Source organism: Eleginops maclovinus, chromosome 7 (assembly GCF_036324505.1).
Source record: "Eleginops maclovinus isolate JMC-PN-2008 ecotype Puerto Natales chromosome 7, JC_Emac_rtc_rv5, whole genome shotgun sequence".
In the NCBI taxonomy this organism is placed as follows: domain Eukaryota; kingdom Metazoa; phylum Chordata; class Actinopteri; order Perciformes; family Eleginopidae; genus Eleginops; species Eleginops maclovinus.
In genome coordinates, this window is record NC_086355.1 from 16,911,797 (window position 1) to 16,932,668 (window position 20,872).

General features: G+C 39.1%; 1 protein-coding gene across 1 annotated transcript in view; it reads left to right on the forward strand.

The window, feature by feature from the left end:
* The window catches only part of thsd7ba (thrombospondin, type I, domain containing 7Ba), a 123,061-nt gene that overhangs the window by 81,457 nt on the left and 20,732 nt on the right, over nt 1-20,872 (forward strand). The window contains 5 exon segments of the mRNA XM_063887105.1: nt 4,099-4,365; nt 5,287-5,465; nt 15,542-15,547; nt 17,309-17,442; nt 18,419-18,575. Of these exon segments, the coding sequence (XP_063743175.1) occupies nt 4,099-4,365; nt 5,287-5,465; nt 15,542-15,547; nt 17,309-17,442; nt 18,419-18,575 (743 nt within the window).

Genomic DNA, 20,872 nt, shown 5'->3' on the forward strand with positions numbered 1-20,872 from the left:
GGTCGCACACTATGTCCCTACTGTAAATGCGACTCCTAAGTATGCTACATTTGCATACAAATTACATAATAAAGGTTAGGGAGAATGTGTTCAAGTTGAACGATAATGTTGTTTGTATTTGCATTCTACTTACAGTGAATGTGCTGTTTCCATATTTTTTAAAAACAATTATGCCTATCCAACATTCTGAGAGTTTTGATGAAGAGGTGTTTAACGGACATTAAGTGCCCAACATTTCCTGTCTTGGAAATAGAAAATAAAGTGTTATATGCTTTCACATAGCACAAATCATTCCCAGAGGTCAATTAAAGTGCTTCTGAATATGCATTACAGAGGAAAGGGCTTCCTTGCCACCAGGCGTAGAGCATGTTTGACTGATAGGCTATTAATTTGATATGAATTAAAGGCAAACTCCAAGGAAGTGTATATCATTCCAATCTTCAAAGCTGGGAAACCATTTGTGTTAAGTAATCAAAAACGTAGAAGTGCTTTTAAATAACTCCTGTGATGGAACCAGATGGAAACAGTAGAAACCACATTTATATCCAACTGCCTGTTATGCCTGTTCTTAGAAATAAAAGCAAATCAGATTCTTTTTCACATTTTCTAATTGTATGTTTACATTTTGTATTTATATCTGTATTGCCATCTGTGCCTCAGTCAGTGACAAACACAATGATGTAAACAATCAAGTAGTTTTCTCCATTTAATGAGTGAGTGTTGCTGTTGTTACTTTGTATGTACATTTTCTTTTTTAACCTACGTCTTGTGTTAGGGTCGCACCGACCCGTTTTTAGGTTTTAAATGCATAAAATAACCATATAAATTAGTTTATTGCATCAAGGCTTTATGACTTTGTCAGGAACCTCTATTTCAACAAAATAAAACAAAAAAAATAGTTTTCACTAAATTATAAAACGCTTTAGTTGAAATTAAGACCTTTGTGTTGTTAGGGTCGGTTTCGACCCAGTTATAACAATAAGATTATAAAGCAATAACTAGAGCCAAAACTGAAATCACAAGTTCACTGTCAGCCAACACACTGACAGCCAGCTCCTCTCCCAATCATGTGAGCTTTAGGGGATTCTCATTTTGCCTTGTTTTCCAGTATACCTGCACAAAAACAAAACAAACAAAGACTGGCATGTCCAGACATGTGAGGCCAATTCAGTATAGAATTGGTGACTTGCAGAGTGCACATCTCCAATTTGTAGCATGCAAAAATGAGAAGAAGATTTTCAGTGAGCCAAGTTCTGGATAATATTTTTGGTGAAAATGAGGGAGAGGACACAGAGCAGCATAGTGATTCGGATGAGCAGGTTTCTGTGGAGGAAGACAATGTGGAGTATCATCCAGAAGACACAGACACATCTGATGAGTCTGAGGAGGTCACCGGTGCTGAAGCTGCTCCCACTGAAAGATTCAAGTCCAAAAATGGTAAGATCTGTTGGAGCTCAGTACCTCCTGATGTACATGGCAGGGCAGCTGCTGCAAATGTCATCAAAATGACCCCTTGAATCACAAGGTTTGCTGTGATGAGAGTCAGCGACATCAAGACATGTTTTGAGCTATTTATGCCATTGTCACTAAAAAGAGTCATCATTGCTATGACAAACCTTGAAGGAAAAAAAGTCCATGGTGCATGTGGAAAGACATTGATGAGGAATACCTGGATGCTTATATTGGTGTTCTTCTTCTTGCTGGAGTGTACAGATCCTGCAATGAGGCCACTGATAGTCTGTGGGACGCAGCGACAGGCAGAAATATTTTCCGGGCAACAATGTCACTTCAGACCTTTCACATGATATCAAGAGTCCTCAGATTTGACAACAGAGATACCCGAGCAAGATCTGACAAGCTTGCCCCTTTCAGGGATGTCTGGGAGAGATGGGTGCAGCTCCTTCCACTGATGTTCAACCCAGGGCCAGAGGTGACAGTGGATGAACGTCTTGTCCCTTTCCGAGGAAAATGCCCCTTCCGGCAATACATACCCAGTAAGCCAGGGAAGTACGGCATAAAAATCTGGGCAGCCTGTGATGCATAAACCAGCTATGCCTGGAATCTACAGATTTACACAGGCAAAGCTGCGAGTGGCATCCCTGAGAAAAACCAAGGAAAACGTGTGGTCCTCGATATGACTACTGGACTGCAGGGTCACAATATCACTTGTGACAATTTTTTTACCAGCTATGACCTTGGACAAGAACTTCTCAGGATGAAACTTACCATGGTGGGCACAGTGAAGTGAAAATAAACCTGAGCTGCCTGCTGAAATCTTGCAGGTGAAGGACAGGGCTGCATTTTCCACAAAGTTTGCTTTTACAGACACCACCACTGTTGTCTCATATTGTCCAAAAAAAAACGGAATGTGATACTTATGTCTACTCTTCACAAAGATGCAGCTGTGTCATCAAGAAGTGACATAAAGCCCACAATTATCCTCAACTATAACAAAAACAAAGGAGGAGTGGACAACCTGGACAAGCTGACTGCCACCTACACTTGCCAGCGAATGACCAGGAGATGGCCAATGGTTGTGTTTTACAACATCCTTGATGTGTCTGCATGTAATGCATTTGTGTTGTGGACCCACATCCACCAAGGATGGAACTCAACCAAAAAAAACAAGCGGAGAATGTTTCTTGAGGAGCTGGGAAATTCCCTTGTCAAGCCACACATTGAGCGAAGGGAACGGGTGCCCCGAGACCCAGATGCTGCAACCTTGGTCAGACAGCTGCAGAGCTCACCTAGAACTCCGTCCACGCCAGCATACTCCTCAGACAGCCCTGCCTCAACATCATCCACCACAACCCCACTCAGGCCACCTGACTCTAAAAGAAAGAGGTGTCAGGTCTGCCCAAGCAGTAAGGGCAGAAAGACAAATGTATTGTGCTTCAACTGCAACAAATATCTCTGCAAAGAACACACTAAAAGTGTCACTTTTTGCCACACATGCATCTAAACACACACACACATACACATGCATGTTCTTGCACACAGAGACTTTTACTCTGATTTTGTTTTTTATTAGTGTTGGAACTAGTAACTGATTTCTATTGGTTTGATTTGCTTGATTGGTTGTTGTTTGTTTGACCTTGAAAATCTATATTTTGTTATATTTATGTTATATATATATATATATATATAGCCTATATTTGTTCTGCTTTTCATTTTGTGTTTGTACTAAAGTTCTATTGCAGTAAAAAGAGACTTTTTTGCCTTTTTCTTGGAGTAAATATATATGGGTCGAAACTGACCCGTAACACCATAGATGTTACTATAGTTAATAATATTAAAATGAAAAAATAAATAAAACTAATTTATTTAAGAGATGTGTTCTAAATCCCCTCAGTAATAGTCAGGTGACATAACCTTTTATTTATTTATATGATTCTCTTGAGGTTCATTTTACATGTTTTTGTTTTTGAAATCGAGGGGTATACTGACAAAAAAAACACCAACAATATTAAAACCAATATTTTTATGGATAAGGAAGCCTAACAAGGTAACCAAGAGATGAGAAACAAATTGGATGATAGATCATTGTTTTTAGTGTATTTTACAACTAAATTAAAACACGGGTCAAAACCGACCCGTTAACATAAGAGATGGTAACAGGGAACTATCACAAGACGAAGGTTAAATATAAACTTTTTTCAAAGACTTGCTCTCCTTTTTTTTGAAGCAGACAATTTGTCTTTTATATAGTTTATTATAAAGAAAAACCTGATATTGCTTCCACTTAGCTTAGCTTCTTTAATATCTAATATAGCTTTACTCATCTTACAGTGGGCTATGATTCAATGACATAAAGAAATGAAATGATGGGCTACTTGTGCCTTTATGTGGCCAGCGTCAATGACAATTGCAATAATACAATTTAACAATTTACGCTCAGTTTAGGGTTTAATCGTTCTCTAGTTTGCTGACCTGCTATATGATACGGGATTCATTATAAATGATCATAAATAAATAAACTAAACAAATGGTTGTGTTTAACAGTTTTATTACTTTTTCGATACTACGCACTATTCATATACATTCATCATCAGCCAGGGCTCAGTAGTTCTGTATTGTTTTGTCCATCTTCTCCTTTAGGTCGCAGTAAAAAGAAGGATCATTGTCTGGTTAAGGAGTTGTACCCGCTTGAGGAGAGCGAAACGTGTCCCTGTGATGAGTTTTTGTCCCAGCCTTTTGGGAACTGGTCCGCATGCATCCTCCCTGACCCTTCGGCCCCCAGCTCCCTGCAGGGCTGGATGAGCCAGCGAGAGGTGAAGGAATGTAGCCAAGGTCTCCGCTACAGAGCTGTGGCCTGCATTAACCAGCAGGGACACCTGGTTAACCCCACTCTCTGTACAGACTCAGGTAGGAAGCACAGAAATATATTGCAGGTACTTGGAACTTTACCAGTTTGAATATAAATGGGACCTAATCTGCTATTCTTCCAGCCTCACATTGTGTTCTTGATACAGATTTTTTGTTGGGTGGCTCTGGTTATTTTATTTAGATTCAACAAATCAGCAGTGAGTCACGGCCCTATTCTTAATCCACCTAAAAAAAAGTAGTCAGACTAATCAGAAATTGTGATATTGGTAAAAGCCCAATTGTGAGATAATACCATTATAAAGATGTTAAATGTGAATGCGATCTTGTAGATAGATTTTAATTGAAATGTTTAGTTTGTGTTTTGTTTAGTTTTAGCAACTTTGCCCTCATTCTTCTTAAGTTGTCCAGGAATTACAGTTGCTTGATTACTTTAATAATCGATAGATCAATTGAAAAAATGATTGCCAATTATTTTTGATTCATTGTTAAGCTAATCTTTGATGTAATAATGGCAGTCCCTTGAATATTTACATTTCTGATTTATTATCATATTGAGCTGAATATCTTTGTATTAGAATGCCAAACAAGACCATTACAGACATCACCTTCAAATACACTGTAGACTAAACCATTAATCAACCACCCGAGACATAAGCAGCAGATAAATTGATGATGAAAACAAATGTTAGTTGCTGCCCTACAGGAGACAAACAAAAACACATTATTTATACAGTGTGCAAACCCTTAAGCAGTTTCACTATGCTGTGTTGGCACACTGTATGCGTGAAACAATCATTAGTCAGATAATTATCTCCTGGTGTCAGAGAGAGCAAGTCCAAGGTCTGGAGGGCTGCAAGCCAGTGGCATGTCTGTCTGGTACTATTAATGTGATCTCCACTGCTGCCGCTGAACAAGTCTGAACCAGGCTTTCCCTTCCTGTGTGCCAATTTTCAATTCCAGGCTACATGGTGGAGGTTTGCCACATCCCCTGCCCCCTGGACTGTAAGCTCAGCGACTGGTCTGCCTGGTCCGCCTGCAGTGCGTCCTGTGGCAGCGGGTTGAAGATCAGGTCCAAGTGGCTCAGAGAGAAAGCTTTCAACGGGGGACGCCCATGCCCCAAGCTGGATTTGAAAAATCAGGTAAGGTTTGCACTGGTGCTTATACTACATCCACAGTGCAGCACAAGAGGAAGAGATGTTGTGGAAGGTAACTGCTTTTGGGACAGTACACAGATGTCTATGATATCAGTCTGTCTTAAAATGGAAATTAGCTCATAATGGTATTTCTTAACACACATTGTTAGACTGTCCAACACTTGTTTTTGTAAATTCTATGGATGTTTTATATTGACACACAGCAGAAATTACAAAACAAGGTTGGGCTCATCATCCATCTACATTATTCTCAGTTCACATCTTCCCAGATTTGATTGTTTCCGGTTGCACATGTACTGTAATTGAATACAAATGAGGTCTCTGTCCACCACCATAATACATGTAATGGGCAGGGAGGCCATGTTAAATGTGGAAAAGTAAGCTTTTAATTCTAATAGTGTTTGCACTGCTACTTCATATACAGCATTCTCTTACTGGAAACATTACTATAGTGCATGCTGTAGTTCATTAAAACTATTCACACACCTCCAGTGAGCTCCAGCCCTGTTTCAGTCGCATGAATACCCAGCGGCACTGTTGCAATTCTGCTCACATTTCAATGATAAGGTTTACCACCCATCTGCCAGTGGGCCTCCTGGGTGACCTGTTCATTTTCTGGTGTCTCCAGTCAGACCAAATCAGTTGCCTTGCAAGACATGCCCTTTCCTTGACATTAAAACATGGCAGTGTCAAGTAACAAAAGAAGGGGGGCGTATGCGGGCAGAGAGGGAGAAGTGGACAGATGGGAGAGCGTTTGATATTCTGTAGTCAGATTTTATCCATAGCGCTGAGTATTTTGTGACAGCACACTTCTCTCCTGGGGTCATGGTTTAAAGAGGGGACGTGTTTTATGAATGCTGCCTGTATGCCTGAATGGGCTTGAAAGGACACTTTGTTGTAGAGGTCAGTGTGGAGATGAGCATGGCTGTGTGAAAAATATTCCAGTGTGTTCAAGTGGAGATTTGTGTACAGATGGTTAAGTGCCCACTAACAAGGTGTAGATGGCCCCCGTAGTAATGCGCTGCAATAAACCACGCCAATGAAATTGGAGCCCGCTATTGCCCATGACCTCGTGGAATTTATCCTGAGGGTGGACGGGGCCCTATTGTTGACATAATCAAATTGGCCATTTATGTTAAAGTACCTCTGTCCAAAGTGTGGGTGGAAAGATAGTGTAACCTCTGCTCTTGTTCAATATGCATGTTGTTTTATACAAGGAAACTCAACTTCTTGACAGAGTTGAAAAAAACAAAAACTGGTGCACTTCACAGCTCTATTCGCATTTTCTCCCAAGCCCTTCATTTAGTCTCTGTTAGGGTGCAGCATGAGAGATAATATTCTCATTCCTAATGGATATCCACCTCTCTCTCAATCACATCCTCTGTTATCGCCTGCTGTGTGCTCCTCTTTAGCCAAAGTGTGGCCTCGCTCCCACCAGCAGATGTTTCCCCTCGAGCCGCGGCCAGAAGTGACCGGCTTGACAGAGATGGAATTTACAGTGCACCGCAACTCATCCTCTCATCACATGGCTGAGTGAGCAAGTAAGATAGGGAGAGAGATAGAGAGGGACACAGCGAGTAAGAGAAAGTGTTACCATGAAAATAACGAGCAAAAATGGCCACAATGCCGAGCAGAGTGTGTAGGAGTGAAGTAAATTGTAAGTGTGCTGTTAATGTGGTAGGCCTTAAGATTGTATGCAAAAGAAGAATCAAGATGAATAATTCATGCGCCACTCACCGAGAACAATCATTTTGGATCTCTTAGTTCCCTCATATTTCAGTGTTGCACATGGGAAAAGAATAATTGAAGAACCGTATTCCACTGGATTTTTATTCATTCTACTTTAGGCGTCTTTTCAATAAACCCTAAAACCCCAGTACAGCAATTGTCTAATCACAGCTTGGCAACCGTAATCGGCACAGCAGGCCTGTCGAGTGTGATTTCTCCACATGTTGAAGCGGTGTGCATTGGGCTGTAATAAGACCTGTCCTGCTCTTTATTAGATTAGGTTACATTCATCCTCCACACCCCGGTACACACCTTTTGTCTTGTAGTATTAAAAGTTAAATGTGCTGTTTACACACGCAGAACATAGCCTCATAACTTCTGTCTTACTCTGCCAATTATGTGAGCTAAGCAGGCCTTCGGTAATTTGTATTTTCTTCTCTTTTATCATTGTATATTTTACATGAAAAGGGAACGCTTGACAGATGTAGAAATGATTTGTTTTTCTCATTAAAACCTGTTTTTGGTAGTGTACAAAGTGATTTATTTTTTCATTGTGGACTTGAGAAAAATTGGCACAGAAAAAGTATTCTGAAGTATCTTGTTTAGAGACAGATTGAATGTGGAATGTCAAATCTGTATTTTCGGCCACACTGAAGCGTCTATCCATGCAGTTTATTTCAATATCTAATGTCAAAACATTTGTATTAAAATAAATTGTCCGTTAAACTCTCTGGTGTGCAAGAACGTTGTTGACTCCCTTAGAATGTATTTTAATTTCATATTTTACATTTCATAGCTTTTTTTGATTCAGTTAAAAATACCAGCAAACGTCCCAATGCTGATGAAGTGATCTTTGCAGATTGATTTTAAAATACAGCTATTTGTAGCCCATATTTTAATAAAAGATGCCCTGAGAGACTGCTTCAGAGAGATGTCAATGCAGAGCACAAAAATTGGATCTATAATTACAGGAGATTTGAATTTCATCAGAACTCCCACATGAGTTTACCGCCAAATTACTGGTAAATCAAGTGGTATATTTCCATATACAGTAATAACAGAACTGTCTGCCAGCCAATGTGCCAGTCAGATAGTTATTTTTCATTTTAATAATGCCTGGGGCCTCCACTCTCTTCACACTGGCCCTGTTCTATGGAGAAACATCACTCCTGTCCACTTCTGAGGATCCTCTAGCATATGGTGTGTGTGTGTGTGTGTGCGTGCGTGTGTGTGTGAGGTCTGTTTTTGGGTGATGAGCTGGCTTGGGACACCGGGGCAAAGCATTTCAACATTACTCTTTTTACATTGTTCAGTTAACTGTTAAATATGTTATATAAAATAATATTCCTGTCATTCAAAATTGCATTTTTTGTTGATTGTTGGACTTTTGCTGCAACAATGGCCTTCTGGGTTGTGTTGAAGCAGTTCACCAGTTTATATCACGTTCTGCAGCTTAATCAGTACATTGTCCATTTGTGCTGTTGATGTTTGAATCTGCTTGTTGAAACTGAAGGTCCCAGTGGTAATGAAACAAGGTTGGATGAATAGGATGATTTGCCTTGATGCTTTCTGTTCCACAGATTTCTTTTTGCCTTGTGAATGCCACATGGTGTAACGAAAGAGAATGAGCTTTGATTTGAGAATAAAGATTCTTTATGAGTGCTGTAGTGCTTTGTGCCTTAATGTGACCTCTAAGCTGTAAATGTATTTCTGATAAATAAGTTTTTCATACCTGCTATTTACAATACTTAACTAGACTGAGTTCAGAGAAAGATAATAATCAGATATTTTTCAGACCTTTATTCAAGTTTTGTGAAAACACGAGGTTAATGTATTTCAAAAAGAGGTGTTGTGTTTGGGAGTATTGAATTGGCCCTCTCTAGCAAACATTGTAATATTTAAATCATAATTAAGACAAATAAAATACAAAGTAGACGATCCAACAATGTGCCCACCTGACAGTATGCCACGGTCTACCATGAACATGCAACGCACTCTTGTGTCTTGCTCTCCCAGTCTTTTTCACCACTAGCTGCTAATACCTTTATACAACCTTTAATCAGCAAGCCTGCATACAAACAGTCTGATCATGCCACTTCTGAACTGATTCATTAAGGACATAATCATGTGTGCGCTCCACAATCACTGCTGCAGACTCCATTTTGCAAGTTCGAGCAATGCCCAATTTAACATGGATTATGCCCTTCAAAATCATTGTTAGTCATTGTTTTTCTTCCAAGACTATTTGACACTCACAAATGCTTTTATTTGCCGTATATACCAACATTATCAATTTAAAAGTTCCATAAGTTGCTGCTATTTCACCAAACTTACCATTTAGTGCTTGTAAGGCACGTATTGGATGTCTTGCTCAGTCAGCTGGGTGTTTGTGAACTTTGCAAATGTCAGTAAGCTATGCATATGCAGATGCTGCTGGCTGTTTCTATCAAGATACTGTGAGTTTTTAAAAACAGATAGCAAACATTCGAATACAGTTCATTCAAGGCGTTCATATGTTCAGGGGTTGATATTTCCTCCATAAAGCTCTCCTTTTAGGCCATGTCATTGCTCCTGCTGGTATGGCCGCCAAGCTAAGCTCTCATGGTTCTATTTTCTTCCCATGCCCAGTCCTTTTGTTGTTTCTCTTTAAGAAATATATTGAGATTACTTATTGGTTGCTATTGGTTACAATAGTGGTACGTTTTGAACAATAACATAGTTAGATTTGAGGTTTTCATGTTTGTTGGCATTGTGTTGGGGAAACATGACAACATTTTAGGTAATCTAATTAAGGTTTTCTCTACACACTTTCTATCAGCACCAGAGAATGATAATGTTCTCAAAATCATTAAGTTTCTTGACTGTTTGCTCTACTGTTTCTAATGTCATACAGTATTAGATCCAACTAGATCAACTCTTGTTAAACGTGCTTTTCATGGAGGATATGTTGTCTGATCCAACTCCAAACCTTGAGCTTTTAATTATCCCATATCAAAATCCCATTATATCTCACAAATGTATTATTATTATTATTATTATTATTATTATTATTATTATTATTATTATTATTATTATTATTATTATTATTATTATTATTATTATTATTATTATTATTATTATTATCCAATCCACATATTTATGAACAAATGTATGCAGTATAAAGTGCAAATACTGCAGCTGAAACCAGAATTTATTTATTTTGCCATGTTGCTTCCAATAGTAGGCAACGCAAACTCTGTAATTTTGTTAACCTAAGCATAATCTAATTGGTCACGTAACTTCAACACTTACTAGTTGTCTGGACCTGCCTCCAGCGCAATGTTAAAGGCAAGTAGCAGTGCCACACACACAAGGTTAAACATACAGAAAAGCATTGGCACAACCGGGTGGTTTTTCGTGTCCTCTGTCTTCTCCAGAATATTTTGATATGTTGACTAAATGAGCCTAGACTCTCATGAGGCTGGTCAACTTATAAAGAAAGCTGGTTCTGTCCCGGGATGCTCTTTTTACTTTCCCAAGAGTATGTGTGATTGAAAGAATGATGATCGAGCTATCTTTTATGTTCAACACCTGCTACCCACTTCGTAGAAGTGCTTCTGGCAGTTCCTCCGGTGAGGCTCCATATAGATTACTTGAAAGAGACACCTATATCAGCTGTTTGAAGTCTCTACAGCCACTGCTACCCACAATAGACCACAATAACACTGATCACCTGATTATCAGACATGTATAACATCCAGGTGTTTTTAACTGCATTTGACTTTTGCTCCCAGTTTGCCATGAGACATCTGGTAATGTTCTTTTCCTCACTAAACGCTACACAGGACATCTGCTATTCAACAATAACACTACAATAGGCCCTGCATGTTTTCCTAATGCAACTGCAACTCTGTTGTTACATTTTTCACTGAAATATTATGTTCAACTAATGTAGTAATACTTTAAATGCTTATTTCATTGTGTATGTTACTGCACTCTACTGTGTATTCCCGCAGGCATAGTGTAAGGGATAATGTGCAGCGAGGCAGTCATTATGGGGAAAAGAACAACCAGGCTGATCAGGGAGCCCACTTATTACACAGCCAGATACTAAACAAACTAACGACTCGACTTCCAATATCAATTGAAATTATTGTATTGACTCAAAAATGATCGTATTTCTTCTGCTAAGAAAAAATAAAAAACTCCTTTCCACCGCGCACAAACGGCTGGAGCTGCAACAACTTCATGGCAACACTGATCAAGTCTTCTGTAACTGTTCAAGTCTGTTCACAGTTTCTGATCCACTCACAAGTCCTTAATCACTGCAGAGCCCAGACCGTGTTCCTGTTAGTGTTTACTTCCTGTCTGTCTTCTTCTGGGGATTTATCTGACATCCAGCGCTCCATATTTTAACATGTTTTCCTTTCTCTTTCTTGATCCTCCTTAACAACGGTCAATCTAGTCCTTGAGAGTGGTCTGTACTACTGGTGTCACATGTTCTGAATTGACCAATCAGAATATAAAAGATGGACCTACATCAACCTTATTATGTTATTACTTTTTGTCATGAGAGAGAAGTTAGCTTTTTTTCTCGCTGAATTAAGGGGGTACACTTTCTATATACAGTCTATTTGGGTACCAGGAGTGGCTTGGATTAATTGCTTGGGCACTATTACCATCTATAATTTCATAAGACTCCAGAGCCCATGGCATTTCTATAGAATGGATGAATCCCAAATAACAGAAAGAGATAAAAGAGAAAAATGTTCTTACTTTGACCTGAGTCGCCCAGGTGCTAAAATCCTCTCTCTCCTTCATTATAAAGAAACACATTTGGAGCCGAATGCTGATAGAGCTACCTAAGGCCAATGAGTTGTAATTAATGTAGAGCAGTACTTGGGCATGTGTTTTTCTCCCCCTGTAGGCCCAGTTCAAAAAGTGAGGTGTCTCCTTGCATTACAAATCATGCATATTATTAAGGTAGCTTAGAGCACTGCCACCCAGAAAAGGCTACATTGTGCCTAAAGCATCCAGACACCCAGATGGTCCACAGCATTTACTTTCAATACAAATGTTAATCAAAGATTCTATCTGCTAATTAGAAGGAAAGAAATTATGAATGATAAAAAAAATCTCAATCTCAATCATTTGCTAACTAGAATGATGTTTTAAGTGATGCACATTTGCAGTGAGTTTTCATCTCACTCATCTCTTCAGTATCAATAAAACACATCAATAAAAATCACTTTGTGAGTTTGTTTTAGGAGAGTTTTTAAACTTCTTGTTACATTAAAGTATGTCATTAAATTACTGTTGAAGAACCTAGGACTGTATAAAGGTGGTCACCATGGCATCACTTATTGAACTGTTGACTTCTGTTTTAAAGCCTAAAGTTTTGCAGTGAGCATTTTTGGACAAGGGGGTTGATTTGATCGACAGCTTAGCTAGGTAGCTTGGTTATCAAGGTGGATCCACTATCAACTTTAACTGATACCAATTGTGATGCTGAGGCTAGCAAATTACTGGTACTCATTGGAAAGAATACTGTGGTAGTAATGCTGCTAAGAACTTATTAATCGCAAGGTAGCCTAATGCATGCTCTGCCTTATTGTCCTCTTTACTCTAAATGACAGCATCATTTACAAAATGATCATCATGGTGTATTGTGATTAAGACCATAATCCTAATAAATCAAGTGATGAGTAGGGTCATTTCCTCATAGGTTTCTATACAATCAGACTCATTCTAACAACCAGCTGTGTCGTATCTTTCTGAACATTACAAAGATTCCATGTTAAAGGCTCTTCCACATCAGAGTAACTTTCAGACCCAGAGGTTACTCTTTGTTGAAACTATTAAAACAAAGAAAAAAATACTGGACTAGAATGGACAGAATAACAGTAAACAGGTTATAGTAAGACCAAAGGGCCCATAGGGCCGGCATGTGTTGTTGTGACTGAATATTCAGGATTTGCCATTGTTTAAGAAGGATTTCATTGGCTATTAAATTATATTACAGCTCATTCCCAAATGCTTGTGCAAATATGTGATAAAGATCTTTCACCAGTAAAAGTAAATGCAGAATTAAGTGCCCGTTAAATATCTCTGCTAACGCACTCCTGTCTGGTTGAGCTGTGGCCTGGTAATATACCACAAAGTAACTGAGAAAATGAAATCATTTCAGAGATGTATGGAAATAGATTTGAATTGCCAATTTCCCAGCAATAGAGTCAACACAGCAGCCCAAGAAGGATGTCAGGCATACATGTTGTAGGGCCTCGTAAGGTTCATTGACATTCTTGTCAGCTGAAAGACTAGGAGAGGGAGAGAGTATGACATGTAAACCAACTTAGTCGCTTAAATTAATTTTAGAGCCGTGACTGTCTTGTTTCTTGAGGCTATGGGTGAGTGCTAATGTGATTCTGAAAACATGGACAAATAAAGCTGATATAACATTGCAGGTTCACTGTGACTGTTATACAATTGTGGCACTGATTGTTGCTAACATTTTAATACAACCCCACAGTACAACAATATTCTGCTTTAGATAGATACCAAACATGGCCAGGCTTATTATGTATGCCAGGAAAATTTAGCGTGCTGCCTTATTTCAAACACAGTAAGAGGGTGAGTAGCTCTGTATGCCAAGTTCCACAGAAAAACATCTTCTTTTTTTTTCACGTAGAATACCATGTTGCTTTGATCTCGTGCACCCCTCAGGAGACCAGCTATATTATCCCCCCCAAACCTTAATTCATCAGGAAGTGTTAAGGGATCAGGGTGTCAGCTCAGCTTAAGAGCAGATGACAAACTCAGACTTCTTACTGCCTTGGAACAGAGTCTCTTTTTGCTCAGACGTTGTTTCCAGGATTTTGCTTTCTTAATTTATGCTTTCCAAATCAACGGGTAATTTGATATTGGTACAGTTTGTTGGTTTATTTGAACAGGTTCTTTGTGGCTGTATTTAATCTTACATGCTTGAATGCAAATGTTATAGTCGTTTAGATGTATTTTTTCCAGCAAAAATAAGAGTTATTTTTGATGCAGTAAGTCTTTTCTGAGCACAAATAGTTGTTTTACTCCTGTTTCATTATGTGTTGGAACATTTTCAACTTTAGTTTTCATGAGTATATTTGAGAGGTCATCATCACATGGGAATAGACCCACTGTGTTCCTCATAAGTCCCATTGTTTTCTAACTCATCCGTGGGCCTTCTGGCAGTTATAGCGCAGTCTATCTGAAGTTGTAGACAGACTAAGACAGTTAGTGAGATTTAACGAAGACTCTGCTCCTCTCTAAGACTCTCTCTGTGTACTATAATAATGTGCCTTCTCTGCAGAAGGGTTGTTGGTGCCTCTCATGTGTCCTTATGTATGTGTGTTTACTTATGGGTGTGTGTGCGTTCGCTTTGTATGTATACCTATGCATTGTTATAGGCACCTACAATGTATATTTACAGTTTGTACGTCTGGGTACATGGATTTTTTAGCACGTTTGAAGGTGTGTTTTGTTTTTCTGAAGAGGAAAAATTAAGAAAGTTTCCAAATAGTGTAATTCACTTGACATGCAATACACGTTTGCAGAGAAATATCAATGCACAGACATTATTTTGTAATTTAACAGAATTATGATACATTTAAGCGAGTCCAATTTAGATGTGTATGAAGGAATTAATAAAGACAGATAATGTGACTATTTTGGTTTCCAGGGGGCTTTGCAGCATACATAAAGATATGCATGCTCTTGCTATGGCCATTGGTCACTGCAATAAGCATACCATATTAAGCTTTCAAGCATTTTGTGACACAAATAGTCCAGTTTCAATATCATTACAGGCAGCAAAAATAAGTTTTGTCTTGGGTCAGGGATTCTATTATATGAAGTTCCTTTAACTGGTAAAATGTTGTTTCCTTGCCGTCAACTCAACAATCACTTTTAGTAACCTTGTTTAGATACAGAGCACACAGCCTCTCCGAGCATATGTTCATACGCGATGACTTCCCTCTCGCCATCTCAAGACAAATTAATTTCTCAGAGTTGCCTTCAGCTGCAGGGCCGGCCATTGCACAGCTGTTGCAACCAACTGCAGCACTTTAAAACTCTTTCAACTCAATGAATCATTCAGTTTGGCAAAATATCTCTAGATTCACTGCAGATGATGAAGTATTTAATCATCCTATACCGTCATTAATGAAACCATCAGCAGAATGCAGTTTTTCGATCTAATTTGCGCAAAACTGTGCATTTCTGTCACTTCGGGCAAAATCTAAACTAATGATCATATCATTGTTCTTCTCTCCCCTGCCCAACTTCTGGCTTGTCATGCACTGCTAATATGGACATCCACGCAGGCTCAGGTCAGTGCCGTTCATTCTGTACATATACTCTGCTATAGCTAATGAAGACTAAATGCATGTTAGATGTGTCTCATACACTCCTGTGACCCAGAAAAAGAACATTAGTTTAATAGAGTAAGTGATACATGGATGTGAAGTGCATTTGGATGATATTTCCTCTGCGTTTTAACTGGAGAGACTCTGATTGGCATTTTCTAAAGAAGGACTTACTATACACAATTATTCTAACAGTAGGATGAAGCTTTTGAGGTTGTGCTTAGGCGTGTAATATGATTTCTGTATTAGCTATGCAAAAAATTATTTCAGAAGTGTCTAAAACCGAGCAAAAGAGCACAAGATAGAGACCAATTGATATAGCTCATTTAACCAATTTGAGATGTTGGTCTCCATCAGCTGATTTTTACTGATAGCCTATTTGTTTTTCTTCGTAAATGTGTGCGACCTAAGATGTACCGGTACTTGGAAGCAAATCCAGTATTTTTCTCTTCTCTGTGTCCGAATGCACCAGCTTGACCTGTGGAAAAAATTGCTTTGACACCTTTTGTGTTATGCCAGTATAACCAGTGTTGCAAGTGTGATGGTCACATACTTTTTTCCTAAACCAATGGAGTAGGTGCTCAGTAAATAGTGTCTGCATTTCAGGGAAGTAACTAAGTTATTGTTTTGTTTTTTTGCACATTGAAATTGTGTTTTCTACAGTAGTGGTGAAGAGCAGTTTCCAGTTTACCCAACAGGGGCATCTGCAGGGACAGATGGGAGATGATGAGGGTGTGTAATAGGCATCTGTGAGGCCCGTAGGAGAGGGAATACTCTACACTCATTCTCTCTCTATAGTCTGCAGGGCACACACACACACACACACACACACACACACACACACACACACACACACACACACACACACACACACACACACACACACACACACATACACACACACACACACACACACACACACACACACACACACACACACACACACAAACACACTCACAGATGCACACCCATTACAGCTTGTCATAGCTTTTTCCGCAAATTGTCCTCTAGAGTATACCTTTTACTGTGGCAGACTGTTACATAGATTGAGAGTAAACATGTGTTTACAGGAGCATTGCGCTAGCTGCTCCCTTGGTAACAAAGCCATGCCAGAGTCACAGGTTGAGAGGGAGGAAGAGAAGGGCTCCACATCCAGCCAACTACATCCTCAGCTGAAGGGCCTTACTGCCATGGTCATTTTCCTTTCACACACCGCATGCTGTTCCATCCATATTATGCAAAGGTCTTATTTAAGTACGAATAGTGTTACTCACAATACCTTTGTGTCCTTTCCTGCAGTGCTCATTTGTAAGTTCAGAGCCCCACTGTGGTAAAAGGTGCTCTTTCCTTTAGTTCAGGGGTATAATAATCCCTTTCATTTCGGATACTCACATTCCATTCTAACACTCTGAATGTAGAACATAGTCCTATTCAAGATACAAAAAAGTATACATTAAACTGACGTCCACTTAAAGGAATTAACATGTAATAAACAACATAAATGTTTGATGTTGAATAAAACAAAATAATTATATCATCTGTTGTGATCTCAATAGGCATGTTGACATATGGTTTCAAGAAAAAGGCAAAGAATTACATTGTGTGTGTGAGCTGATTTGTATCCCAATACATTTTCTGCTTCACGCTCTATAATCCCCTGTGTCCCTTTCCTTGCGTGTATGTGTGTGAATTTGTTCATGTGTGGGTTTGCATGCACGTCTGCAGGTGTACGAGGCTGTGCCGTGCCACAGTGAATGCAGCCAATATGAGTGGAGGATCGAGCCCTGGTCCATTTGTACCATCAACACTGTGGACGACCTGCCAGCCTGTGGGGAGGGAGTCCAAAGTCGCAAGATCAGGTCAGTGAGCGGGTTAGGCTTGGCACGCTGCTAGCCTGGCACAACAAGACACACTGGGAACAGTCCTGTATCTGGCACTCACACCTGTCCTGACACTTGCAATGCCAGGGGAAAACAAACAGTTGAACCAAACTGCTGCTTACTAATGAGAGTTGTTGGATTTTCCACAGTGCCTTTTTAGTGCTATTTAAAATAGCCACAGAGGACAGCAGGAAGCATGTACAGGTGCTGGTTCTGGATTAGGGTGGGTGTTACTCTGTGAAAAGCAATTGTTTAGTATAAGCCTACCTTTATTTATCTTTTGCACCATGCATGTTGAGTTGTTGGAGGAGCACGCGACATAAGATTTTCATTGCCAACATATACGCTGTATCTGCTGTGCATATGACAAATAAACCTTGAAACCTTGAAACCTTGAAACCTTTGAGTATGAGATAAATTGGTTCTAATCAACCAGTAGTAGAAATCTGCATTTTGAGAGACCCACAATCTTAGAGTTAGAAAATTGCCTATTATTTTCCACATTTTAGAGATGTGCATACAGTTTGAAACTTGAACACACCTGCCTGTTTTTCAGCTTTGTCAAACATTTTTAACAGTACCCTCAGGAGAGAAAATATGCAAAAAAATATGTCACTCTTTTATGATTAGTGGTGATTTAACCACACACACCATTATAAGCATATATCAATTATGTATCAAAAAACAAAGTTGCATTTGATGTAGTGAAAACAGTGCTTTCTATTTAAAACCCATTTCAGTCTCATGCCACTAAATATGTGGAGAGCCTCGACACACTGAACAAAAATTGTGGAGACCATTGAAATAAACGAGTTGGAAGAACTCAACTGAGATGGAAAAATAAAAAAGTCTAATTAAAGTCAGAAACTTAGAAATGTGTATGAAAACTTAAAAAAAGACCCAGTTAAGAGAGCCCAAGAGACTAGTTATACAGCTGTATCTGCTGCTCTGCTAGGTGTGTGAAGCAGGCAGCAGCGAGTGGGGAGAACAACACTTTGGAGGACAGTCTGTGTGATCAGGATGAAATGCCGTCCACAGCCCAGGTCTGCTTCCTGGCATGCGCCAACGACTGCGTCATAGCACCCTGGGGTCCCTGGACCAACTGCCCTGTGGTGAGAAGCTGTGATTTACTTACTTTTTTCTTGGGTGGTTAGTAAGTTGTGTGCAAAGTGGGATCATTTATTGGTATCATTGAAAACATGTCCAGTGTCCTCAGCTTATAAGTGAACATTTGGGTAAGAATAACCTGTTTTTGAAGAGAGGTTTTAAGTTTCTTTAATAACACTTTTTTAAACATCTGTGACAATATTGGTGTTTTTGAAAAACTGTTATAAAGTACACATAAAATGTCCATCATTTTACTATTTCTATTTAATGTTTTAGTGGGAAATTATAGTTTACTTTTTTTTCATTTTGTCATGTAGTTACATATTTATTATTTCATTATTTTTCTTTGTTAATGAACAGAAAGTAATATTTGAAGATATGCAAAAAAAAAAAATTGATTGAAAAATCAAGAATATTTCATCAGTCTTCCCATAAAATGCAAGGTCAAAAACATTAAATGACACAAATAAATGTTCTTAAGAGCTCTTGAGTGCATCCACCAGCTGCTCTGAAACATTGTGTGATTTGAAACACATTTTGCTCTTCACTTCTGGTACTGCAAATGAGTCTACTAATGTGCATCTGATGCCCTCAGTCTTACCTTTAGCCGAGGTTCCCCCTGTGTTTCCAGCCCCAGGCTACTGGTCACCCGGCCACATAGCTGTGTTATATGTTTCCTGTCAAACACAACAGCTCAGTGGGCTGGAACATTGGAGTCAGAGCAAGAGCAGAGCGGGAAAAAGAGATATAGAGATTACTTACTTTATCACAAGTTTTTTCTCCACAGATATTTTGTCTCATTCAATATTTGAGTGAGCAAGCTTTGGCAGAAATGTTAACATCAGTAAAAATCAGCCATCTAATGCGTTTGCTTGTAAAATAATGCTTAAACTGTTCACTTACTAACCTTAGCTCATTAAACTGAATCAGCCTTATAAACTGTTACTGGTGATTCGTTTCGACAGTTAAATCAACCCTAACAACATGTAGCACACGTAGTACAATACAGTGTGTCGTGAAGGTGACAGTTGTATTTGGATCTGTTTGGTCATCACTCAAATTACCTCTTAAGTAGGCAGGGCTCATAATTCAGTCTTGTTTTACACTGAAATGGTACTGCTTTAACAATCAATTTTAGGACACTAGGAAGCAGTAAAACCCACTTACCATAAAAATAAAGAAGATAACCTGGGATGTGAGACTTTACACAATGATAATGAAACAATGACAAATATTTTCTATTACACTGAACCTATCCCTTTATCTACCAAATAGAACAAAACACATCCACGTGCAATGATTCTGCTCACAATGGCCCGCATGAAAACATTGGACTGCAACATTTTCAAAATCTGAATGAAGGCTCTGTACATTTGCCCATCACAGTTTTAAATTATGAAACACGGCTGTAAGTAGAGAAGAGTCAAAGTTTAACAGTTCTTGCATTCCAGAAATGTTCTTTAAACCTCACGTTTTCAGAACTCTACAACTAAATCATTCCATTTAGTGTAAAACCCTAAAGAACAGTAAAAACCAACCATGTTTTATACAGTCCCCTTTATGATAACTGTTGAGTGGGACATTATTCATAAAGACACTGATGCGAGATAGAGATCTTAAAATGACAGCTCAAACAACAATTCCTGATGTGCTGGAAGCGAAATATTTGTTTTGTTTCGCACAATAACATGAACACAGAAATGGTTGGTGTAAAAAGGCTAGTCCACTGTCTTTTGTTATTGGGCATAGTTGTATAGCCCTGGGTCATTCCTGTTCTCAGCTGGAATGAGCATGTTGTGCAGGGTTTGCAGGATTCTGGGAGTCCAACGGTGACACGGAAATGAAGGAAAGCATCCTGCTTAATAACACTGTAAGTGTTTTAAGTATGTAAAAGCCAACTGTGTCAATGAAAAGGCAATTATGGGGGATTGAATGTAGCTCCAATACTTTCCGTGCTGCTGCACCCGCGGTGTCTCTTGGAGAGATACCGCAGGTCCTTCCTTCCTGCAGTGGTCAGACTTTACAACCAGCATGGCCACTGGTAGACCCCTCATACATTCAACAAAAAACTGACTAGTTGTGCAATAACAACTTATGTGCAATATGCCATTTTTAATAACTGTGCAATATTGACCTGGCTGCTATATCTCCTCTGGTGCTGTTGCCCCTCTGTGGGACGGATAAAGGGATTCTGATTCAAATTTTTAAAATAGAAGCAAACTCATACAATCGATAATAAACCCAGTGCAATCTTTACGATGAAGTAAACACATTTCATTACAGTTTGCTTTTTACACCATGT